Genomic DNA, 21,991 nt, shown 5'->3' on the forward strand with positions numbered 1-21,991 from the left:
TGGTCGCACACCACACAGTCACTCTTGAGCGCACAGTGAGTCAAACTGACTCACATGGACAAGCAGCACTGTTTGTGTTGACTGTCAGGGGCTTCTGTCTCTCTGCACTTGCTCCTCTCTTTTCTTAGGATGGTCCTGTAGCCGGTAACTGAGCTAGAGAGACTTTTTCCTCATTTGCATCAATGCAAATCAGTCATGATGATTTTTTGCATAAGTAAAAATGCAGGTGGTGCATTGTCCAGGGATTGCTTGCTGAAACAAATAGTAGAACATGGAGTTTAGCATTAGAGTTTTTAGAAGATAGCACATATAATAAGATAGCACAAGGAGTTGAGCTGAGCATTCTCACAAACACTTGTCTACTACATTACACTAATATTTGTTTCTGAAGCCTAGAAACACAAAAAATAGAAATAAAAATTAGAAATCAAACCCCAAAAATTTCTTTCTAGTCATTACTGAGATACCAGAAACGGATATTGATCCTGCTCTAAAATTAGACTTTTATGTGCCTCAGAAGTTTGTGTAATGTTTGAGTGGAAAAAAATCCAAACTCTTAGAATTATTCTTAATAACAAATATAGTATATAGATATATTTATGGAGTCTCACATAAAAAGTGTTTTACTATTCAATGCTAAAAATTATTTTATATATGCTAAAATTTAAATAATAAAGGGGCTCCTGTTATTAAAAATATGTATCTAGCCTTCAAATAAATTTCTGTTTAGAATGTTGCCATTATTTGTAAGATATTTGTAATAATTTAACAAGGGCTATTGCTTTCTTTGTAGTAAAGTATGTTACTCAGAAAGTAACATTTTTCTTGCTTTTGGGATTTAATAGGGCTCCACCACAGAAGGTGTTTCGCTCCCTTCCCATGTAACAGCACAAGGGCACGTGAATGTACATTTGTGGCTGCGGTGTCGAGCAATGTTAGTGACTGCACTCATGGCACAGATACATGGTCTTGGTCATTTGAAAGGTACTACACTTTCTTGCTTTAGATTTTGGGATTATAATGGGCAAATGAGCCTATAGAGACACAATTCTTATTCATAGTTAAAAAAAACTAACATTAAGTCTGGGGCTGTATTATCACTGAACAATTATTTGTGTTAAATTCATCCAATCCAATAAGGAAAATGTATTTATGAGCACATTATCTCCTAGAACATGAAAACAGAAAGTATTATATTAATTTTCATTTAATAGTTATTATCTTTTAATAACTGTACCTAAAAGTTTCACATGTTCTAGTGTAATTAAGAAAGTATGATTGTTTCAAAAAGTGCTGTTGCTGAGTACTTCTGGTTTTAAAAGTCTCAAAATATTTTTTGCGTTCTATATCTCCAATAAATGAAATATCCCTATAAAGCTCCTAAAAATGCTGCAGGTTATTGTTTTAAGGATTTAAAAGAGATATAGCAAAATACATTTTTTGGAGTTTGGTTATGAATAAAATGTTTTTCATTCCTTAGTTCTATGAACAACTCTGATGCTGACATAAGTACCAAAATCAGTCGAAATCTCTTGCCAAATTCTTAATCTGGATAATTTCTCTGCAGGCTGTTACTATTTTGCAATTTTAACTAAAATCAGATTTTTGGATAAGTAGAATAAATCTCAAATACCTTAATATTTATGTTGGTGGCTTGCATAAAAAGCATGCATTTGGATGAACTTACATCTAGTGCTGTTTAGAAACCAAGTGATTTTTCTGTTTTTAAAAGTAAATTTGACAGAAAATTGATGAAATGGTACACGTGCAATGTGGAATTCATAATGTCATATTTTCTGTAACTTTTTAGTGTAGAAATACTTATGAATGGTAGAGCACACAATCAAGTCTTTTCTGTTGTATTTTTACTATTCATATGTTCTCTTTTAGGAAATGATGTGGTTGAGCGCAGAAGTGTGATACAAGAAGTAATATTAGAGGCAGAAGCCTTTGGTGATATTGAGACTCAGGCTGAAATGATGGTGCAAGCTGCTATTCTTGACCTGCAAGAAAAACGTCCTGTGGCAGACATTAAACTTCTTTTGCAGGTTTGAACACAAAGGAAAAACTGTTTGCTTTGCTTTGATGAATTTTTTGTGTAGTCAGAACAGCTGATGGCAGCATTAAATAAGTCTGAAATAGTGCCTCTAAAATAGATTTTTTTTTTCACTTTGCCTGCTTTTTCCTCATAAATAGACAGGAATATAGTAACTACTCTGGTTTATGTTGTCTGTGTCCAAACAGAATACCATCAGTTTACTCCAAGAGGATCCATTTATTTCCCTGCCAGCTTCTCTGACTCTTGTGAAAAGCATGCTTCTGCTGGTAGACATACTGCCACTGCAAGTAGCAGAGGACTCAGAACATTGCTCTTCTGCAGAGGAACCATTTAACTTGCTTGTTTTGGCACATGAGCTTACCATTAAAGCAGTGAGTACATGTTGGTGCATTTCCAAATCCTTCCAACAGCCCTAATTATTTATCCTGGAAGCTATTTTTTCAGTTATTAAGAAGGGCTACTCCTACTAACTGATCACTTCCGTTTTAAATACATTAGAGTAGTCGTAAAGAAGTCTTACCAAACTCTTTATCCATACTCATGATGCATGTTCACATGTGAAGTCTGGTGTTTTCAGATTTTAAAAATATTGAGTAATTGCAAAATACACATCCAGATGTGAAAAAAGAAATAGGTAGTTTGACTTTTAAAGAGATGCAGATCACTCACTTTTCCCATTTGCAATGAGGGGCATGTTCATACTCAACACCTCAGGGAGAATGTAAATCTCATTAAATTCCCTAAGTCTTAAGCATCCAAGAACTTAGCTTTGTGTCTTAGAATACTTAAAGTAGCATGATATTTTAGGCTGATGGATTGTTACAATTGGTATGAAAAAATAATTTCCATGTAAAAATTTAAATATGTAATTAAAAAAATCTAAAGACATAAACTTTGTGAGAGCACTAAACCATTTACCTATTTGGAATCCAAAAATAGGCATTTTTATCTGAACTTGGCACAGATTATAGAGGAAAGTTTTTAGATTAAACTCTTTTTCCTCGTATTTTCTAAAATGCAAGTGTAATCCACTGAAATTTTTCTTTCACTAAGTAATAAAGAATCATATGAATCACTTCAGACTCAAGCTTCCAACTGTGAGACTTGCTAACCTTCAAGTGACTTGACACTTTACAATGTCTCCCCATTGTCTTATCTCCATGAATGAAAGGTTTGACTGGCCGCTACATGCTAATTTCATTTTCTTTTCCGGCCTTTGCTGGATGTCAGATTTCTGTGTAGAAATGACAGTTTCTTTCCAGGGCTTTGGTTACTTGTGAGATCTATTTCTAAATGGCTGATTTTAGGGAGTTTTCTTTTAAAAATCAAAGCCTAGCATTACTAAATTCAATCAAGAGTTCATTAAAATTGTTTGTTTGCATCACAAGACTCTTCTGCAAGACAAGTACACACTAAAGTAAAGGAATTCAGGAATATTGAATCCTTTTCTAGTGCTCTTTTCAAGACACTTCAGTTTTGCAATACCTAACTTACTTTCTCAAACTGCTATTTAATTTGCTGTCTGCAACTTGATTTTATTGAGCATGCTCTTCTCATAGATTTTAGATAGTGGTGAACCTATTGAACAGCAAGAAGACAGTACATTGACTTGCCTGGTCTTACCCTCGAAGAACATCTACCTGCCACATATTAACTTGCTAGCCATAGTCAAAATGAAAATTGGTAAGAAAAACACAACTCATTATTATTTTTAAATTTTAGTAAATTTTCACTTATATTTTATGAATGGGTTGATTGGGCTTCTTTTGAGTGGCCTAGGTAAACCTCAGTGGCATCATACAATAGTGAAACACTATTATAGCTTTGTATTTATATCCATCAATTACCTGAATTTTTGAGAATTGGATTGTAACAGTAAATGTGTAGCAGCATTTCCTTTCAGGAATTAGCTTAATTTTGCATAAATTGTTTGTCTACTAAATAATTTACAAAGAACTGCTTCATTTTTTTCTTTAGGACACACATTAGCTGAAAAAGTAGCTTCCACAGCTTCAAGACATCCCTTGCAATGGCTACACGCTCTCAGGCATTTAGAATCAGCATTGAATCTTTGCAGAGCAGCTGCAACAAAAAAAATAGATTTGGAAGCTGAACTTCTTTTTCAGATAGGTAAATAAAACCTCTGTTTGTACATCCCAAGTGGCATCCTAGGAAATGTTATGCATGGTGTCTCTTAAAATGGAGACATTTTACTGTAAAACTAGAATAAGTTTGGACATTTCTCAATGTCTCTAGATGCAGATCTCTCTCCTGTGTTTAGTACCACACCACAGGAGTTCAGGATGCATTATTCTACAAATAATTTCAAAATTGGATTAGAGCTACTTTCATCTGTATGTTATCAGGCATCCAAGGGTGTGGCCAACAAGATCAAGAACATTGTTTTGCACTAAATGTTTTGCGTTATGTGTTGGTTTGTGAGGAAAAACATTGAAGACTTTGTAATGAATCTCTTAAAATGCCATTTTTTGGAAGTTAACACTATAAAAGAAAAATGTGACAGTGTAAGTAATCTCCTGTTACTGCAGAGGCTGAGAACTCCAAGTTGTGCAGTATTGAAAGTGCTTCCAATCAGGGTGTAGAACAACATGCAAATCCTGTCTGTGAAAAAAGTTGGCTCTTTTTGGTCTTATAGCTGTTCTTGAGAGAAAACAATGTTATTCATTATTTCTACTGTCAAACAAAAAGCATGTTCACATAAGAACCTCTTGCTTCACTTTTACAGAGAGGTACTGAGAAGATGCTGCCAACAGACTCTTCTCTTACAGCAAGCTGGCTGGGTTTATCCTGTGGGATGTGCCCAGCACAACACGAGCCTGAGGGGCACATGGTGTGTGCAGCACAGCACAGAAAAGGCCTGTGCCTGCTCATTAACTCCTCATACACAATGCTCTGCTAGTTGGGATCAGGAAATGTTAGGCCTCCTTATGATTTCCAAGTTTGGTTATTTTAGCTACTCTGTGAATTTTTATACAAGCATTGTGCATTACCTTTTAAACAAACTGGAAAAGATCTTGCTTAACAGGAGGAAAATAGATAATGTACTGTATTGTTTAACTTTTCTGGAGGGAAAAACAGATTGGGTGGATTTTACAGAAGAAAAATTATTATCATCATGAAAATCTACTTTCTGTATTTCTTTCTAAGGTAAGGTGGAACGCCAGATAAGGGAAACAGGCTATAACAAGTCATCTCGAGCTGTTGAAACCCTGTTGGAAGCTATTAAGCTCAGCCAGCAATATGAACAAAAATATGAGTAAGAATCTAGCTATATAACTTTGAAAATAACTTAAATCATACATGAATATAATTTTTAAACAGTTTTTTGAGATTTGGTCTGGGACTTCTATTATGGAGTATCTTTTATGTTTTAGAGAATTTTATTTCAATAGAGAAGAGCTAGTGGATATTTATTCTCTTATTTAAAACAAATGATAAGAACATTTAAAAGCATTTTTAAATGCTACACAAAAGTTACAGCTTTCTGTTCTATTTCCAAATTTGTGCCCTATCTTTCAACACTGAGAACAGAGCTATCAATTAAACACGAGGTTTATTCATATTTCAGAAGATGAGCTGTGGTCTGCCCCCTTCCAGATAACAGAAATCCAGCTTGAAAAGGTTACCAGCCAGAAATAGTCAGAAAAGCAGAGGCAGAAGGAGCGTAGGAAATGTGTTTGTAACAGATATCAGGACAGTGACTTTGGCATTAGTTATCAGCCTGGAAGATGCCTGAAGAGCTGAGCCAAGACAGCCAATAAATTCTGTCAAGCAGCTCTGATACATTGGACTTTAGTTTTTTTGTTTCTTGACCAGTCTAAATGAATAATGTGCCACATCTAGTTAGAGACAGTGTAAAGGCAGCAATTTACCTTGCTTGTTTGGGTATTCTGTTACTTAAGTTAATGAACCAGAACTCTGAATGTAGAAGTAGTAGCATAGTAATAAACCTCAACAAGCAGCCAGCATGATGGAATATGGTGCAGAAGTGGACTGTGGTGAAGTTTTGCAAGTTTAATTTGCTACACTCATTTAATTTGCTACCATCTTTCTAAAAGAATGTACAGCAACATCAATGGACCATGGCTTTCTTGTTTTAGAGAACTTAACATCCTGCTGACATTTATACAAGCCCTGTGATATCTGTGGTATTATTTAATTACAGTTGTTTCTTGATGTCTCACATCCTTTCTTGTTAGCAAGACTAGAAATTTAACTAAATTGTTGCCAACCAAGTGTAGAATTTGCCATCTTTTCAGCTAGTTTGCTCAGTCTTTAACTATGCAGCACTCTGACTTTTGTATTTTGCTTTACACAAATTGTACTAAAGCTGGAATTTATTGTACTATATAAACAACCAACTCTGTGCAATATGTATCTGTCCAAAATAGTAACTATGCAAGCAGGAGATTGTTGCTATGCTTGGGGAAGTTAATTCTTAAGTGAGATCTGAAGAAATCTGCAGAGCCAGGAGGAATCTGCATAAGAAGACTGTTATACACCTATAGGGAATAGAAATGTTAGAGAAATTCTCCAGGGATAGTGATTTTCAGCAGGTTGAGGGGAATAATTCTGCCCCTCTGCTGTGATATGATCAAATCCCTCCTGTGCTACTGCACCTAGCTCTGGAGTTCTCAGCACAGGAGAGATTTGAACCTGTTGGAGCAGGTCCAGCGGAGTTCCACAAAAATTATGAGAGGCTGGAAAACCTCTCCTGTGAGCAAAGGCTGAGAGAATTGGAATTTTCAGCCTGGAGAAGAAAGGGTTCCAGGGAGACATTTTGGCAGCCTTTCAGTACTTAAAGGGGGCTTATAGTATGGAGATAGAGTTTCTAATAGTGCTTGTAGTGATAGGACAATGGGGGTAATGGTTTTAAACCAAAAAAGGGTAGCTTCAGACTAGATAGTAGGAAGAAATTTTTTACAATGGTGATTGACTGGAATTGGTTGCCCAGAGAGGTGGTAAGTGCCCTGTACCTCAAAACCTTCAAGATTAAGTGGAAGGGTGCTCTGAGCAACCTGATCTGGTTGAAGTGTCCCTGCTCCTTGCGGGGGAGTGGGACTAGATGACCTTTAAAGGCCCCTTCCAACCCAAAGTATTCTATGATTCTATGATTTTTGCCTAGTTTACAATACTACCGTAAAAATCACTGAAAAGAGAAGGAGACATAGAAAGACAGTGAGGATAGGTGAGCACTGTCTGAAGATGTGAAATGTTCTGGTACAGAACTCAAAATGAAGAAGGTTAGTATCTGAGCCCGGTTAGGAAACAAAAGTCTGGTTTGGTCACTGTGGGTATTTTTGCTGATCCTTGGGAGAGTTTGACTGAGGACTCAATTTGATTGATATCCAAATTCAGCCACCTATGTTTCAGGGAAACCAGGGCAATGGATAAATGCCTTAACTTGATCAAGGAAGACAAACAGTACAGGAAGATCACTTCCCTTGCAGAATTAGGGTTTTCTTACTAAAAATTTGCAATTTATTTATAGAGTGTTTGTTTCAAATAAGGAAAACTATATTTGATGTACTGTTAAATGAAGGTGTCATTTGTTAAGCACACCATAGGGATGTTTTAGGCTTACATGATTTTAAAAAAGGAACCCATGGATTTCTGAATTCCTAAATTTCTGAAAGAAGTTGCACTTAAAGTAGATGATGGGGGCTGGATGAATGATTTATTTGGTGAGGTATCTAGCTAGTCTTATGCAGGAGACAGATTTTATCACTGTAATGCTTACTTTGATAGTTAAGCTGATTATTCTGTGTGCTTTCTTACAGGTTAATAAGACGGTCATACCTTGAAATAGCACTATCATATTTCCATTTTGCTGAAAATGATGAGGATGAATCAGAGACAGATAATTTGGTGCCTTCCAGATTAAGTGTATGTTTTTTATCTTTTGGGCAGTGGCCTCTTCAAAACAGGAAATATGTATTGTGCACCTTGCCATATTATTACTTGCAGTGACTTATAAATCATACTGATACTAAAAGTTGTCCTAGAAAAATCACACAAAGAAACCATATAATGGAATTTGATCTTGTTTGATGTTATCTCTCATGTTTATTGCGTTGAATGATAATATTTAAAATATTTTTCTATATAAAATAGGAAGACACAGAACCAACAGTATTTTCATTTCCCATTATGTACAAGTTAATTTGTACCTTGGAAAGTGTATTTAAATTTCCAAACTGCTTTAAATGCTAACTTTATCAAATTTCAATTTTTCTATACAAATATGAATGACAGCATGAGAAACGTGTCTTTAATCACATGAAAGTTCCTATGAGCCACAGGTGGAAAGCAAAATGTGTAGCATTAGAGAAAAGAGGTAATTATGATTCAAAAAAGTGGGATATGATAGCAATGCTGTATACAGTAGTGACCATAGTATAAGCTGCTCTGAGAAAACTTTTTCCAGGAGGAGCCAATTAGTATGCTCTAGAATTTTTTTTGTTTTTAGCAGTTAATGCATGGATTTACATTCAATGCCAAGTTTTACAACTTAGAAATAAAACAATTACTTTATAAGCTGGAGGACTTTTCTTCTATGTTTAGAATATAGTTTACGGTAATACATTTAGAATCCTGATTATGAACTGGCATATAATTTTTAGACCCCTTCTGAAGATCGGGCTTCTGAGGACGCTATGAAATCAGAAGTGTACAAAGCACAAGCCTGGATTGCAATAAGAGCAGCTACACAGGTTGGTGCAATATTCTGAAGAGGTATTTTTTTTTTAAATACATTTCATCTTATTCTACTTACACAAGCAAATAAGGCAATGCAAACAAGAGTGGTAAGGTTTCCTGAAATTTCTGGCAGAGGTCTTGTTTAATAAAATTAATATGGGAACTGAATAATGCATTTAATCTCTCTTGGACAGATATGACTCTGCTTACCTTAACTTTGATTTAATGCAAATAAAAGGGCACATGACCTGATATGTGTGCACATGTATTTGACATGTGGACAGACATCAGTGGCATCCAGATGAGGATATCTGGTTTGAAATCACCATGTAGTAATTAAGCTGTCAGCAGTAATGATTTATTTTTATATAATGTGTACCTTATGTCAGAAAGAAATAGAATATTTTCCTAACTTTAAAAAATATAGTATGTTGAATAGTTAATTTTTTGTCCTCATCTTGCTAACTCTAAGATATTAAAATCTACATAAATTTTGTAGTAAATGAGTCCTGAATAAAATAATTGTTATTTTTAGGTCAGTGAAGCTATGCTTGCTTCTCAGCTGTTAATTGGAATGAAGACTTTTAAAGAAGCGAACATGAAGGATGAAGTGCAACAAAAAATCCCAGAATTTGCTTCTATGGATCTTTTTTCTTCATACAGAGACTTCATATCTGGTATTCCTTTATACCTAGTATAATCAGAAAATTAAATTAATAATCTATATAGGCCATGTAATCTAGCAATACATTTAATGTCTAGTTTTAATTTATGAAGAATGACATATCAGCTTTGGACAGTAAAAGCAAAAATCTCATCATGCATAGAAATACAAAATATTAAGTAGAGACTTCATGGATCTTTAAATATCAGCCTGTCCATGTGTTCAATATGTTAAGAAAAATTCATTGTTTGCAGACTGTGATTCAGAAAGACAGAGTGCACATACTGCCATAATTTTGGATGGTCCTTTGTTACAGGACTTCCCCAGACATATAAAGTAGATATTGGCCTCCTTATCAGTCATCACTGCTTTAGTTTTTTTCCCCAAACATTGACTTATAACTGATGCTTTTCCCTAGGTATATTAGCTTTCCCTTGGAGAGTTTCACTCTTGATTTTGCAAGGAGATGTTGGTATTGAATAGCTTCTCTCCTGCATCATCCTCCAAAAAACTCAACCCAACTAACAAAATAAAAACAAAAACACAGACAACAAAACCCACCAAAACTGGCAAACTCAAACTCTTGCCAAGTTTTCTGCCTGTGTACTGTCTTCTAAAAGTCAGTCAGTAGAAAATTTTCACTGTCTTTCCAATCCAATGGATTATTACTTAGGTATGCTTCCAATACCTTGGTAGAATTTTGCCTGGTTTATTTCCAAATTCTGCTTTTATTTTTCATCTAAAGGAGTTGATGAAATGGAAGTTTTTGATCTAAAAAATAACCTCAGCAGTGAAACTAGGAATTTCTGAGATAATGATTACTATATATGTTATATATATATATTATATATATATATATATATATATATATATATATATATATATATATATATATATATGTATGTTATATAACCACTAAGGCAAAATATTCATGTTTATTTTTAAACAAGGAACCATTAATTTAGTGATAAAATTTTGGTTCAGTGACTTAATTTCAACTATCCGAAGTGACTGACAAAGACTGAATTGCTCTGCCTGATAGGTGTTGGCAAAGCTGAGCCATGTCTGCATACTGTACAGTGTTTAAACATATGTGTTTTGATTGGTTTATGAAAACAAGTGTTGTATGCTAAGACTTTCCATCTGATTGTTTTGTACTAGCTCCATTTGCTTATAATTACAGATAATGTTTTTTCTTTTAGCAAAGGCAACAGGTGGTTCTCCTGATAGTTCTGTTAGCCAATACAAAAAAGAATAGAAAATGTAGAAAAGCAATAGTAGGCCAAAATACAGAAATGTAAATTGAATTGTAAATTCTCAGCATAGCACACTAAATGTTTTCTGTAAAACTCTTGGTAAAAAACCATATAAAAAACATAAGTTTTCATCCATAAGACAAACTGGCCATTTTGGCATTGACAGTGAAATGTGAGGAATAATAGAGACATTCAGATTTTGTAGAGCCCAGACAATAATTATTGTCTGAAAGTTTACTGTTAGGAATCACTAAGACAACGTTTGTTCAATTTGGAGTGAGAAACAGAGCTCAAGAATTGTGCTTTTGGAAGAGCCATCTACTAATACAGTGAAAACCAGTGTTGAATGTAAACAGTGATGCAGTGATATCTGTACTAATAATTTTTTCCTCTTTCTGCATAAGTATAACTTTTAGGCAGTGCAAAAAGAAATATTATATTTTGTTTTATTTCACAGTTAAGAGTCTATTTCAGTGGAAATGTTCTTAATATCTAAAATGGGTGAAGGATTAAAACTAACAATGAATACTTCAGAGTACCTAACTCTTCTGAGTTAGGATCAACAAAACTGGGAAGTTCAGCTGCTGCAGTTATGATTGGTGACTCCTTGTGTTGTTTCCATTTAGTAAATATCTTCTATTGAACAGTGTGTGGGAATGATGGTTTCATATTCAAATTCAGAGAGAGAGAGAGAATGCACCTCAAATTTCTTACAAGGATTAGTAAGGTGCCTGCCTGTGATCTGAGGAACAATTTTCAACTAATTTTAAGGCTATTTACTATTTCATCTCATATTAAAAAAGAGTAAAAATAATTTTTCTTGTATGGAAAATATAAGCAGTTTCACAAGTTATACTTCTAGTTACAGATTAGTCAGTTCCAACACAATGCAGAAATAGCTTTTGAATTCCAACCACTTCATGTCTGTTCTTGAACTCTTATTGGATAGCAGATGGATACAACGTTGTCTCTGAAACTCCCGAAGTATCTTCTGCTGAAAACAAAGAAATCACAGAAGACTGTCAGAGTGAAAGTGAAGGAACAGAAAGTCTTGTCACCAAGGCCAGCCAGAAGAAAAATACAGTAACATGGGTTTTCATGATTCGCTACTACAACCATTTGAAAAGAGTTTATAACACAAAACTATCTGGTATGCATTTTTATTTCCTTCTAGAAAACTGCTAGAGGTGAGATACTGTTGTTGAGGGCAAACAGTGTCAGATTTAAAGGCTATCATCTGAAATAGCCTTATTTTTAGTTCCTTTAAACTATTTAATGCAAAAAAATCTTCATGGAAATCCAGATTTATGTCAGTCTACACATGCTGCAAGTGAAGATATTGCTACCTTTCTTCATAGATATTCATAAGCCTCCACAATACAAGGAAGGCCTCCCTCAAAACTTAATTGTTATTACTACATCTGATGCATTTCTAAAAAAATCATAATCTATATTTATTTTTAGTTCTAGAAAAATCAAGCTTAAGTCACATAATAAGTAAATCTGTTCAATCTGAGGTTCTGTTTTGGAGACCTGAGTGTAGGGTAAATGGGAAGGCTGAGCACTATTAAATATGTTTTGACTGAAACCCAAGAGGTGATTTGCAAGCTTGGGTTATTTCACAGCAAATAGAACTTGGTAATAGATAGGACCTTTCAAACAGAGTAAGAGTCCATTAATTGCAGGGCCTTAATACTGTGCACCTACATGTGATGGCCAGCTTTTGGATATACAAGTGATGACTCAGTGGGTGAGAACAAAACTACATTGTATGTACAGGTGTTGTTTAGAGAGAAACCTAGCAACTCTGAAAAGAACAATTCCAGAGAGGGCTGGGTTTTCTCCCTGCAGCATCAAATGAAAGTATTCTGGCTCACCACTGAACTGTAAGGAAGGTATCTACAATTAAGTGTACAAACATGCATGTAAATCTCAGCTTTAGGTACCTGTTGGGGAGCCTAGGGAGAAACTCAGGTGATCAGCCCCTAGCTGTCAAAACTGTGTCTTAAGAGCTCTTAAAGCTGATTTTGACTGTGTTGAATAAATATGTGTTTATTCTAGTGGGTGCTTAGGCATCTAGAGAACATACTGGTGCCTACACTTTGAATTTAAGTATCTACACCTCAAAATTCCACCTCCCATTTGATGCTACTTTATAACATTTGGAAGGAGTTTGTTTCATTATCTGATCACTGGTGAAAAATTACAAATAGCATAAGCTAGTAATATTTAAGGGCAATCAGTATAATTATTGGAAATGCATTTATTTGATATCGAATCTATTTACATATTTTATGATGCCTTCAAAATTTATGAATATAGCGTCTATGTAGTAACTAGACATTTTAATGGCAAGTAATGATGTAATTTTAAAAATCTCTTTTAAAAACTGTCCCTAACCCAGGACCTGGATCACTTTGTGAAAGAGATGGACACTTGGGTTTGATTTCTGACACAGGAATTGTTCTACGCATAGCAGAAATGCATTCCTTCCTTGAAAAGAATTTGTTTGAATATTCATTGTGTTGTCCTGAGAATTTTCCAGCAGAACTACATGATGTAGAAATGCCACTCAGTAATACAACTGATTCTTCAGAGGTACTTAATATCCTTTCTAATGTTTCAAAATATTATACTGGTATTTCATTCAGATTCTTGGTAATTCCAATGGTAATATTTCTGGGAGCACTATAGAAGAATGAAATTATATGCAGAGGATCAGTACAAAACCAAGCTCCTGTGCAAGCAGTGAATTATGTAGTTAACAAATGCAAATATCCTTGTGTTATTCATTCCTGCAAAAATAATCTCCATCCCAGCCAGTGTATTTAGACCCTAGAAGATTAAGCAGAATGATATTTAAAAAGGTGGTTTTTTTGGGTAATAAAATTGGCTGTTACTCAGTAAGGGCTGAGATTTTAAATCTTGTAGATCTTCATCTTTCACATCAAAAATGTCTTGATGTTGGTTTTGTAATATGTATGTACAAGTCTCTATATTGTTAATTTAGTCTATAATAAAAACATGACTTTCAAAAAATATGTATGTTATATTTTCTCAAAATTTTTTTATGGTCTTGTATGCCAATTTTTTCACTGATTATCAGCTGCCTAGAAAATAAACTATTCTAGATCTCTGGCTTGTGAGCAGCCTATTTGAGCTTTCAAATGTAGGCAGCTCAGAATACATTACTCAGATAAATCTTGAATTAGAATTCTGCACTCTACACTGACCATGGCACATGTTTTGAACATTGAATGAAATTTGTCTTTGAAGACCCACTGTAAAAATAATTGTCTTGAAAGTTTCTCAATCCCATGTCCTACATTAATAATTTTCCTAATACTAAAAATTAAAATGAAAGATCCGTCTTTGTGGCTTATTTTTTAGTTATTATATTCAATATTAAATGGAGACAGGGGAGCCTTGAGGAGGGAAAACTTGGTATGTTATAAAAATGAATAAAAATAGTTCTGTGAAAATAACTTGTCTAGAGTTGGTGAACTTTCTGCAGTGTTGGACAGCATATCATTACTCATTTCCCAACAAAGAGCTGACTGTGCCACTGAATAAATTGTAAATATACAGTATGTGACATTTATAACAGCCATCATATATCAAAAATTATTTTACTGTCTGCTCTTTTTTTGACATAATTAGTATTACAGTATCCTAGAATAATAAGCTTCAGAGCTCACTGTCATGTTCATGACGGGTGCGAGCTGCATAATCATGTGTTAACTTCACTGTTGTAGACAGCTAACAAGCATAAAGCTCTTACTTTTTTTAATTCTAAGATTCATTGATTTTTATCACAACATTTTTAGAAGCTTTAACTATCCAGAAGGTTATAGATGTTATTTAAAAATGTAACTGGAATTTATTACTTTGAGTTTTAACAGTACAAAATAGACATACTCTTTGAAAGAATGAGTTTTATGTACAAAGTTGTTTCACTTGTATCTATCTCTGTAACCTATTTTTGACTCTTGAAGGTCTGCTGACCAAAGAATCCAAATTACATTAGGTCTATATTTAAAATTCTGGGCCCTTTTACATTTTTTTATGCTTGTTTTTTGTTCTGCTCTATGATAGTAAGTAGATCTGGAAATACTTGACTAGACAGTTTGTTTTCAGGCTTTTGACAAAGTTGAATAGACCAATATTTGTGTATGTTATTTAGCAACCTACCAGTTTGACAACAGCAGTTGTAATGTCCTTCTTCAAAAAGATTCAAAATGAATAGAAACCCAAAGGATGCAGTGCCGTGAAAAAAAACCCATAACAAACATTTTAGAAAGCAATATAGATCATAAACTGGAATTTTAAGAGCTCTAATTCAGGGGCACAGAAAGTTTTTCCCATGTCCATATGTGTATTTTCTCCTAATTTTGTTCACAGTCCATACTAGCAGGACAGTGATTCATTACTGAGTTACAAGAGGGCTGTAGTGGGTGGGTCCTCCATACACAGCTCATGGCTTGCCATGGGTTATGGCCACTGAAGGCAGATCCATGTGCTCGAATTTATGACTTCCACAGGCCTGGATTCATTGTTACCTTCACTTCTACTAAAGCTTCATGTGGGATGGTAACTGCCTTAATCACGTAAAATCAGATTATTGTGAAAAATCCATCTTTTGCTCACTTAGATTTACTGGCCTGTAGTTGTCATACGCTGAATTTTCTGTAGAGAAAGTAGGTTAAATTCTCTGTTTTTTCAGCAACAAACATTCAAACTTTGAGAAGAACTAACTTCCCAGGGAGCTGTTTTCAGTGTCCACATTTTGGAATCATTGATGGAGACATTAGGCCTGATCCAAATAGCCTCCATGTTCCCTGAAAATGCAACAGTTTGGCCAGTGTTCTTTGCAGATCTGTGTAATACTTCAAAAAATAGAGATGTGGTGCTACTGTTCAGCCTTTAAATCAAATATTTCACAATTTTAAGAAAAGGTTTTATTCATACATGAATGTTGGCTGACAGTGTTCCTGCATTAATTCCCTGGTGAATGACAGCCAGCAGTAGCTATTTGATGAATGCCCTGCTAATGTTCCATATGTATTTTATAAAATACAACAAGTCCTTACAGATTAAGTGATTGAATTTTCAGCAGGTGTTACCCTTTGTTAGTTGCACAGCTGAGAAAACAGATAGGTAAACATAAATAAAGCATTATTCTAACATTGAGAACCCTATTTTAATTATCAGTATGTATACTTGACAAATTACTTATTCATCATTAAATTTTGTATTATCAGTGTGCCGAATAATAGATATGAGCCAAACCCATAATGCCATAATGATTTTAAGTCAAAGGCAACAATCACTGTGACTGTGGGTATCTCTAAGTCAGCCTACAGATCCTTTGTATTAGCTTTAGAAATGTGTAATCACATAAGCATTGAAAAGTCTTAACTTGGTAAAAAGGACACCTTTAAAAACTACCCATTTACCTAAATAAACGTATATTTATGCTGTAATGAAAGTCATACCAATTCCAGTAGACACTAGATTATAACAGTTTTTTCCTGTTTCACTACAGAAAATATAGTTTAAACTTTAAATTTGTTTAAATTATATAATTTAAATATTTTTAAATATTATTATTTACTAAAAACTTAACATTTATTTTGTGTTTCAGATATCTCTTGATGTTTCTGAAACTGCATCAGAAGTGTCACATGTGAGAGGAGCTTCTCCAGTTTCTGTCGTTGCAGAATATGAGAAGACAGAGAGTAGGGCAACAGTTGCTGCAGATAGGGAAATTAACATTCAGTGGTATATTCCTGCCGTGGCAAAGCCATCAAACGATCCAGAAACTAAGGTATAACTAGAGCAAAGCAGTTCCTTAGGTAGTGGAGCAAATTAAGTCTCATTTCCAATGAATATTTGTGTTAGGAGTTACCAGCTTTTTAATAGAATTAAGGTGATAGGAAGACTTTATTTTCTCTGCTGCAAACCTGCTGCTTAAAAAAACAGACTGCCCTGACAGTTTTTTGTTGGCAGGCCAAAAAACCACCTTTTTTTTCCCATATAGAACTTCCAGGCTATACTGTATATTCATGCCTGTTCTAAATCCCTGATGTCTTTAAGACCTCCACTCTAAGTTTGGGTATTCGAATAATAATTTGGTGGGACACTCTTGGAAAAGCAAAGATACACGTATACAGGGAAAATGGGATTTTGTAAGCCTCATTTTCCTAAAAGATCAGACTGAAAATGAAAGATTAAAGAGGTGAGGGCATTGCAGGACTATAAGAAACTATGACATGGAATTTGTTTTATCTTTACATAAGGGAACAAGGTGTAGGTAAAATTTCTGCTACAGCAATAAAAATCCATGACCTTAAACTTTCTGGCATAGCAGATCTGTTTCTAAATTTCTGTTATAAATTTGTCTTTATTAGGAAACTGATAGAAACCCCAGGAAGTTAATGTAAATAATGTACCTTTTAGTGTGGTTTTGCAGGTTACTTTAGCATGGCCATACAGATAAGTAGAAGACTAGGGACAACTCTTAAAACCAAATAATGCATGAATACCATACATTTGACCTTGTCCATATAGTCAAAATATCCAGCTACCATTAGGAAGCATATTTTCAATTAGACAAGTAAATACTTGCAGTGAAAGATGAGAAAATTCTGCTTAATTTTCTTATAATGGTATGGCTTTGTTAGATTGGTGAGTTATGCACACTTTGTGGATTTAAACCTAGCATGATGACAGCCATGCATATGATTGACCAGCATCAGGACAATGCTGGGATTTTGATAGTGACATCATGTGGTATACCTAATTTTCAAACCCATAGTAATTATATCCAATTAAATCAATTAAATTAATCTAAAACCTATAAAAACTGAGTGTAGTACAAATTCATATGAAGTCACATTCCTCTCTTTTTTGAAGGTCAGTTATCTAAGGCTTCATCAGTATGCTGTATTTGATCTTTAATGTACTCTTGTATCACTGAAATAGCTCAGGTCTACTGCACTGCAGTTTACCCATCCCATCTCTTTTACAGGTTTTGTTGCTTTATGCTTATAATATAAGCCCTATCAGGATTAGTGACATCAGTTCATCGTCTATGTTTTCAGGCCACTTGTGGATTCCATTGGCTAGGTAAATAATCACTGACTCTGTCCTGTTATTTCATGCTGTATTAAAGATCAATCAGCCATTTAGGATGAGAGAAAATAAAGTACAAAATATCAAAGAGCTGTAAATCTTTAAAAGCATTCATTTTTGCTTTTCAAAGATTTTTTCACTGTAAAAACTGTAAGATGTCATACATGTGTTAAACCCATCCAAACAGTTGCTTTTTCATTGCATTCATTAGCATTTTAGTTTTGATTCTTAAAGAACCAAGTAACATATGCTAATTATATTACACTGGCATAGCAATGTAGCAGATCTAAAAAGCACTCCCAGCAGTTATTCCCATTCTCTCAGTCAATCATACTTCTCCATCCCATATTATAACTCTAAGAAAGCAAAAATTTTTCTCAGTTGTAGCACTGGACTCTACCCCTAGTTTTACATCCTATGGCATTTTTCATTATTTCTTTCTTGTCATTCATCTAGTCTTTTTGGAACTGCTTAGTGGGTGGAAGGGAAGAAATAATGGGCAGCCTCTGCCACCCTGGTTGGATGAAAAAGCCATTTCTTACACAGAGGCATTCCTAAAATAATACTTCCCATTTTTAATGTAAAAAGCTAATGCATTCCATATCTCCACTTTATTAAATGGAAAACTTATTTTTGTAAAATTATGAGATCAGTCTTAAAGTGAAAGAAAATGTAGAACCTAATAAATATGTAATAAAAGCTAAGTCAGCTTAATTATAACCTGGAAGCAACAAATATTGTTGTTTTATAGCAGTAATAATGAAAAACTTTGTCTTCTTTTAGAATTATTTCTTTAAGGGAGAAACTGGCTCATCTGAAGGAGCAAATTGAACTGTCGATACAAGGTTCTAAGAGCTTTTCAACTTCAGGACGTACATGTTTTCCTGAGCAAAATGAAACTTTGAAAGTAATTCCTTCATATAAACCCAAGAGAAGTGATGCGAAAGCGCAACTTGATGCTAAAATAGAAGTAAGTGAGAACAGCTTGGCTCTTATATATGTTTGACTTGATTTAAGATGCCTGTTTTGGGGAAATAAATGATGGGCAACTTGGAAGGCAGACATAAAGGCAGGCGTTAAGCTTCCCTTTTTTTAAAGAAAAGTTTAAATACTTTCACTCTTTATTTAATATTTAACTTTTCCTTATATATTGCTTGTCACTTTAGGAAAAAAAAACAACAAGTATTTTCAACCTTCTACTTGAAAATAAAGGCTTACCTCTTCAGGTACATAGATTTGGAAACTCATACCTAATTTATAGAATCTACATCTGAAAATCCTTGGCAGTGTGCTAAATTAGCGTGGTGATCAACCCAAAAGTGCTTTTTAAACATCAGTTGTACATCTTCAATGTAAAATGGGCAGTGGTGGTTTCTGAAATAAGAACCTTCTAATAACATTATTGAGAGATGACTAAAATTGGCATGGTGTTTAATTTCATTTTCTCTATGCCATCCTCTTTTCTTTTTATTAGCAAGGCTGAATATGGTCCACAAGCAAATACTCTCCCCACATACACACACACAAAAGGTAATTTCAGAATTTTCCATGTGCTCTGTTTGAGATAATGTCATTGGAATAGAATGTTGCCACAGCTTAAGTGCTGCTTGATAAATGCCAAGGCAAAATAGACGTTTATTTTCAAAGTGGGAGACATTTATCATGTGACAGGATTCTCCTTATATCTATTATGTGAAATGATTAATGATGTAGAGGCTGTCATTTTGTCTGATGGATGCTGTGAAACAGTGACAATTGTGCACTGTGCCATTATTACAAGGCTGTATTTTGACCAGCTTGGAGAGCAAATGATATTTTGGCCAATCACTGTGTTCAGGAGGGTAGACAGAGCTGTCCTTTAGTGGGTGTTTCTGATTACCTGAAGGTGTTTGCTCAAAATTTCATTAATATATGTCAGTAATTGGTAAAAAAATGTTTAGAATACTAATAAGATTAACATGCCATGCATTATACATGTATAAATATCATCTTGTCAGGGTGTTTGTTTATCATATCTTCAGTAAACACATAGCAGAAGTATGCTCAGTCACTGGATTTGAAACCTGAACCTGGAGCAATTTTGCCTCAGTAAAAACTGCAAGATTTGGGCATTGTGTTTGTACAGGAAACACTACTATTTGTGTTGCAGAAAATTTATATTCATCAGCTAAGGTTTACTTTGCTATGAATTCAGTTAGAATAACCTAAAACTTGAATATTCTGAAAAATTTTGTAAGGCTGAGCCATCTGTTAGTTTATTGGAGGAGACTGATAGTACAGCATATGTTTTTAGTACACAGATAGTACACATTTTTTCTTGTTTTATACCATTAGGAACTTGCTAAAAGGTGTTTATCTGAAGTCAAAGAACTTGCTGTCTGTTGTTCCAGCCCTGTCCTCTCCATTAACTGAGGTATGTTGTTCTCATTAAGAGTAAAAATCTGTTTTCTAAATAAAACAAAAGTTCAATTAAACTGAAACAAGGATTATACCACTAAGCATCTTTCCATTTTTTCTTTTTGTTTTTGTTTTATTTTATCGTCTTCATAAATAAAATACAAATGTGCATGATGACAAACTGTGACTATCGTCACTGTTCATTAGAATCAACTTTTCATACACACAACAATGTTATAAAAGGGGATTTTTGCTCACAATGGTTAATACAGATTATCCACCACTCTCTGGTGGATAATCACTCAGTTTACTATATAAACTGAGTCTGTTGTTTCCACAGACTCCAGTGAATTTCCATGATGGAATCACCAAATGCAATTTCTTTCCATTCTTGCATTTTTGCAGTTATTCAGGCTTGATTATTCCATTTTCTTTAGCTTTCTCTACCTTGCCCATGACATGTTTAGAGAGATAGCATGCCATTATTTTGTTCATGCTGATGGGACAAAGCATCTTATTCATGTTGTTACCCAGTGCAGTCAGTATCCCAGAGGAAACTATGGAACTGGTCCGTGGTGGTGAGCAGTGCTCTTCAGTGTTCTCAGCCACTTTGGGGATATCAGGGAAGGACCACAGCTCCCAGGACTCAAGGGACTCCACAGGAGATTCTGGAATCCACTGTAACTATCACTCCCTCAACTGATCCTCAAATATCTTGCCAGTAATTGTTCACAATGCAATGATAATGGAAAAGGCATCCACTGTACTCTTCCAGTCAGAGAGCTCTTCCTACCAGAACAGACTTTTATCTGAGAACAGTTGGGCTAGTGCCTGTTATAGTAGAGAGAATCTCTCCTGTGCATCCTGCAGCCCAGTACCTGAGAGTACACACTTCTCTTTGATTACACATTGCACCATTCTTGCCACCCCTTGTTATCCATCCTGAAGCTCTCTCTCAAATCACTCCCAGGCCTTCATATCACACAATCTGGCTTTACCAATGCATCAGAGTACACCACATCCCTTCTGCAAATCTGTACTTTTCAGAGTCCCACTGAAGTATCTTCCATGGTAGCAACATTTGATAGATTCCTAGGGAAAGATACAGACAAACTTTCACAGAATCATGGAAAATTTCTGGAACTGTTTAAATTCTTGTGAATTCCTTTCACGTTGCCTGCTTCTGTTTGTGGATCTATGATGGAAGTGAGGGAGTGGATTTAGTGGTGTTCTATTAAAAATATGATGTTTACTGCACTGTTTTTATTCTCTCTACATTCCACAACAAGGTGGAACATCATAGAACTTTTCATCATGAAGTTTCTAATACAAAATCAAACTAAGATGCTTTGAGATATAGTAGTTTTGGTTAAGTAGCTGAAGCTTTATCCTTCAAGATGCTGAGTATCTTTGTTCTTCTCTGAAGCCAATAGAACTTGTAGGGTGCTTAGCACTTTATTATGTATAGCATATTTCAAAGTAGCATTTCCAAATTTTCATATAAGTTGGATGTGTGCGTTACCCTGTCAGCCAGAGACAGAAAGATCAGGGAAGGACTATGTACACCACAGAATAGTACATTCCCTTTGTTTTCAAGCATGCAGGAGAAGGCAGCAGATACATTTCTTGTATGTAGTTTTTTACCATTTTCCCCCACCAAACACTTTTCTGTTGCTCATTTCCTGGTGAATTAATTGGGCAAAGTCAGTTCTAATTTGTAGTCTTTGTTTTCTCATTGTATGAGCTGTCACTCTTCTGTCA

General features: G+C 34.7%; 1 protein-coding gene across 1 annotated transcript in view; it reads left to right on the plus strand.

The window, feature by feature from the left end:
- The window catches only part of CFAP54 (cilia and flagella associated protein 54), a gene marked incomplete at its 3' end in the record, with an annotated part of 92,888 nt that overhangs the window by 70,456 nt on the left and 441 nt on the right, over positions 1–21,991 (plus strand). The window contains 16 exon segments of the mRNA XM_084205444.1: positions 846–984; positions 1,891–2,048; positions 2,245–2,430; positions 3,619–3,742; positions 4,037–4,189; positions 5,228–5,336; positions 7,861–7,966; positions 8,704–8,793; positions 9,315–9,456; positions 11,652–11,849; positions 13,104–13,297; positions 16,344–16,526; positions 17,730–17,827; positions 18,617–18,803; positions 20,168–20,203; positions 20,205–20,246. Of these exon segments, the coding sequence (XP_084061570.1) occupies positions 846–984; positions 1,891–2,048; positions 2,245–2,430; positions 3,619–3,742; positions 4,037–4,189; positions 5,228–5,336; positions 7,861–7,966; positions 8,704–8,793; positions 9,315–9,456; positions 11,652–11,849; positions 13,104–13,297; positions 16,344–16,526; positions 17,730–17,827; positions 18,617–18,803; positions 20,168–20,203; positions 20,205–20,246 (2,145 nt within the window).

The sequence above is a fragment of the Fringilla coelebs genome, assembly GCF_963513975.1.
Source record: "Fringilla coelebs genome assembly, chromosome: 5".
Classification (NCBI taxonomy): Eukaryota; Metazoa; Chordata; class Aves; order Passeriformes; family Fringillidae; genus Fringilla; species Fringilla coelebs.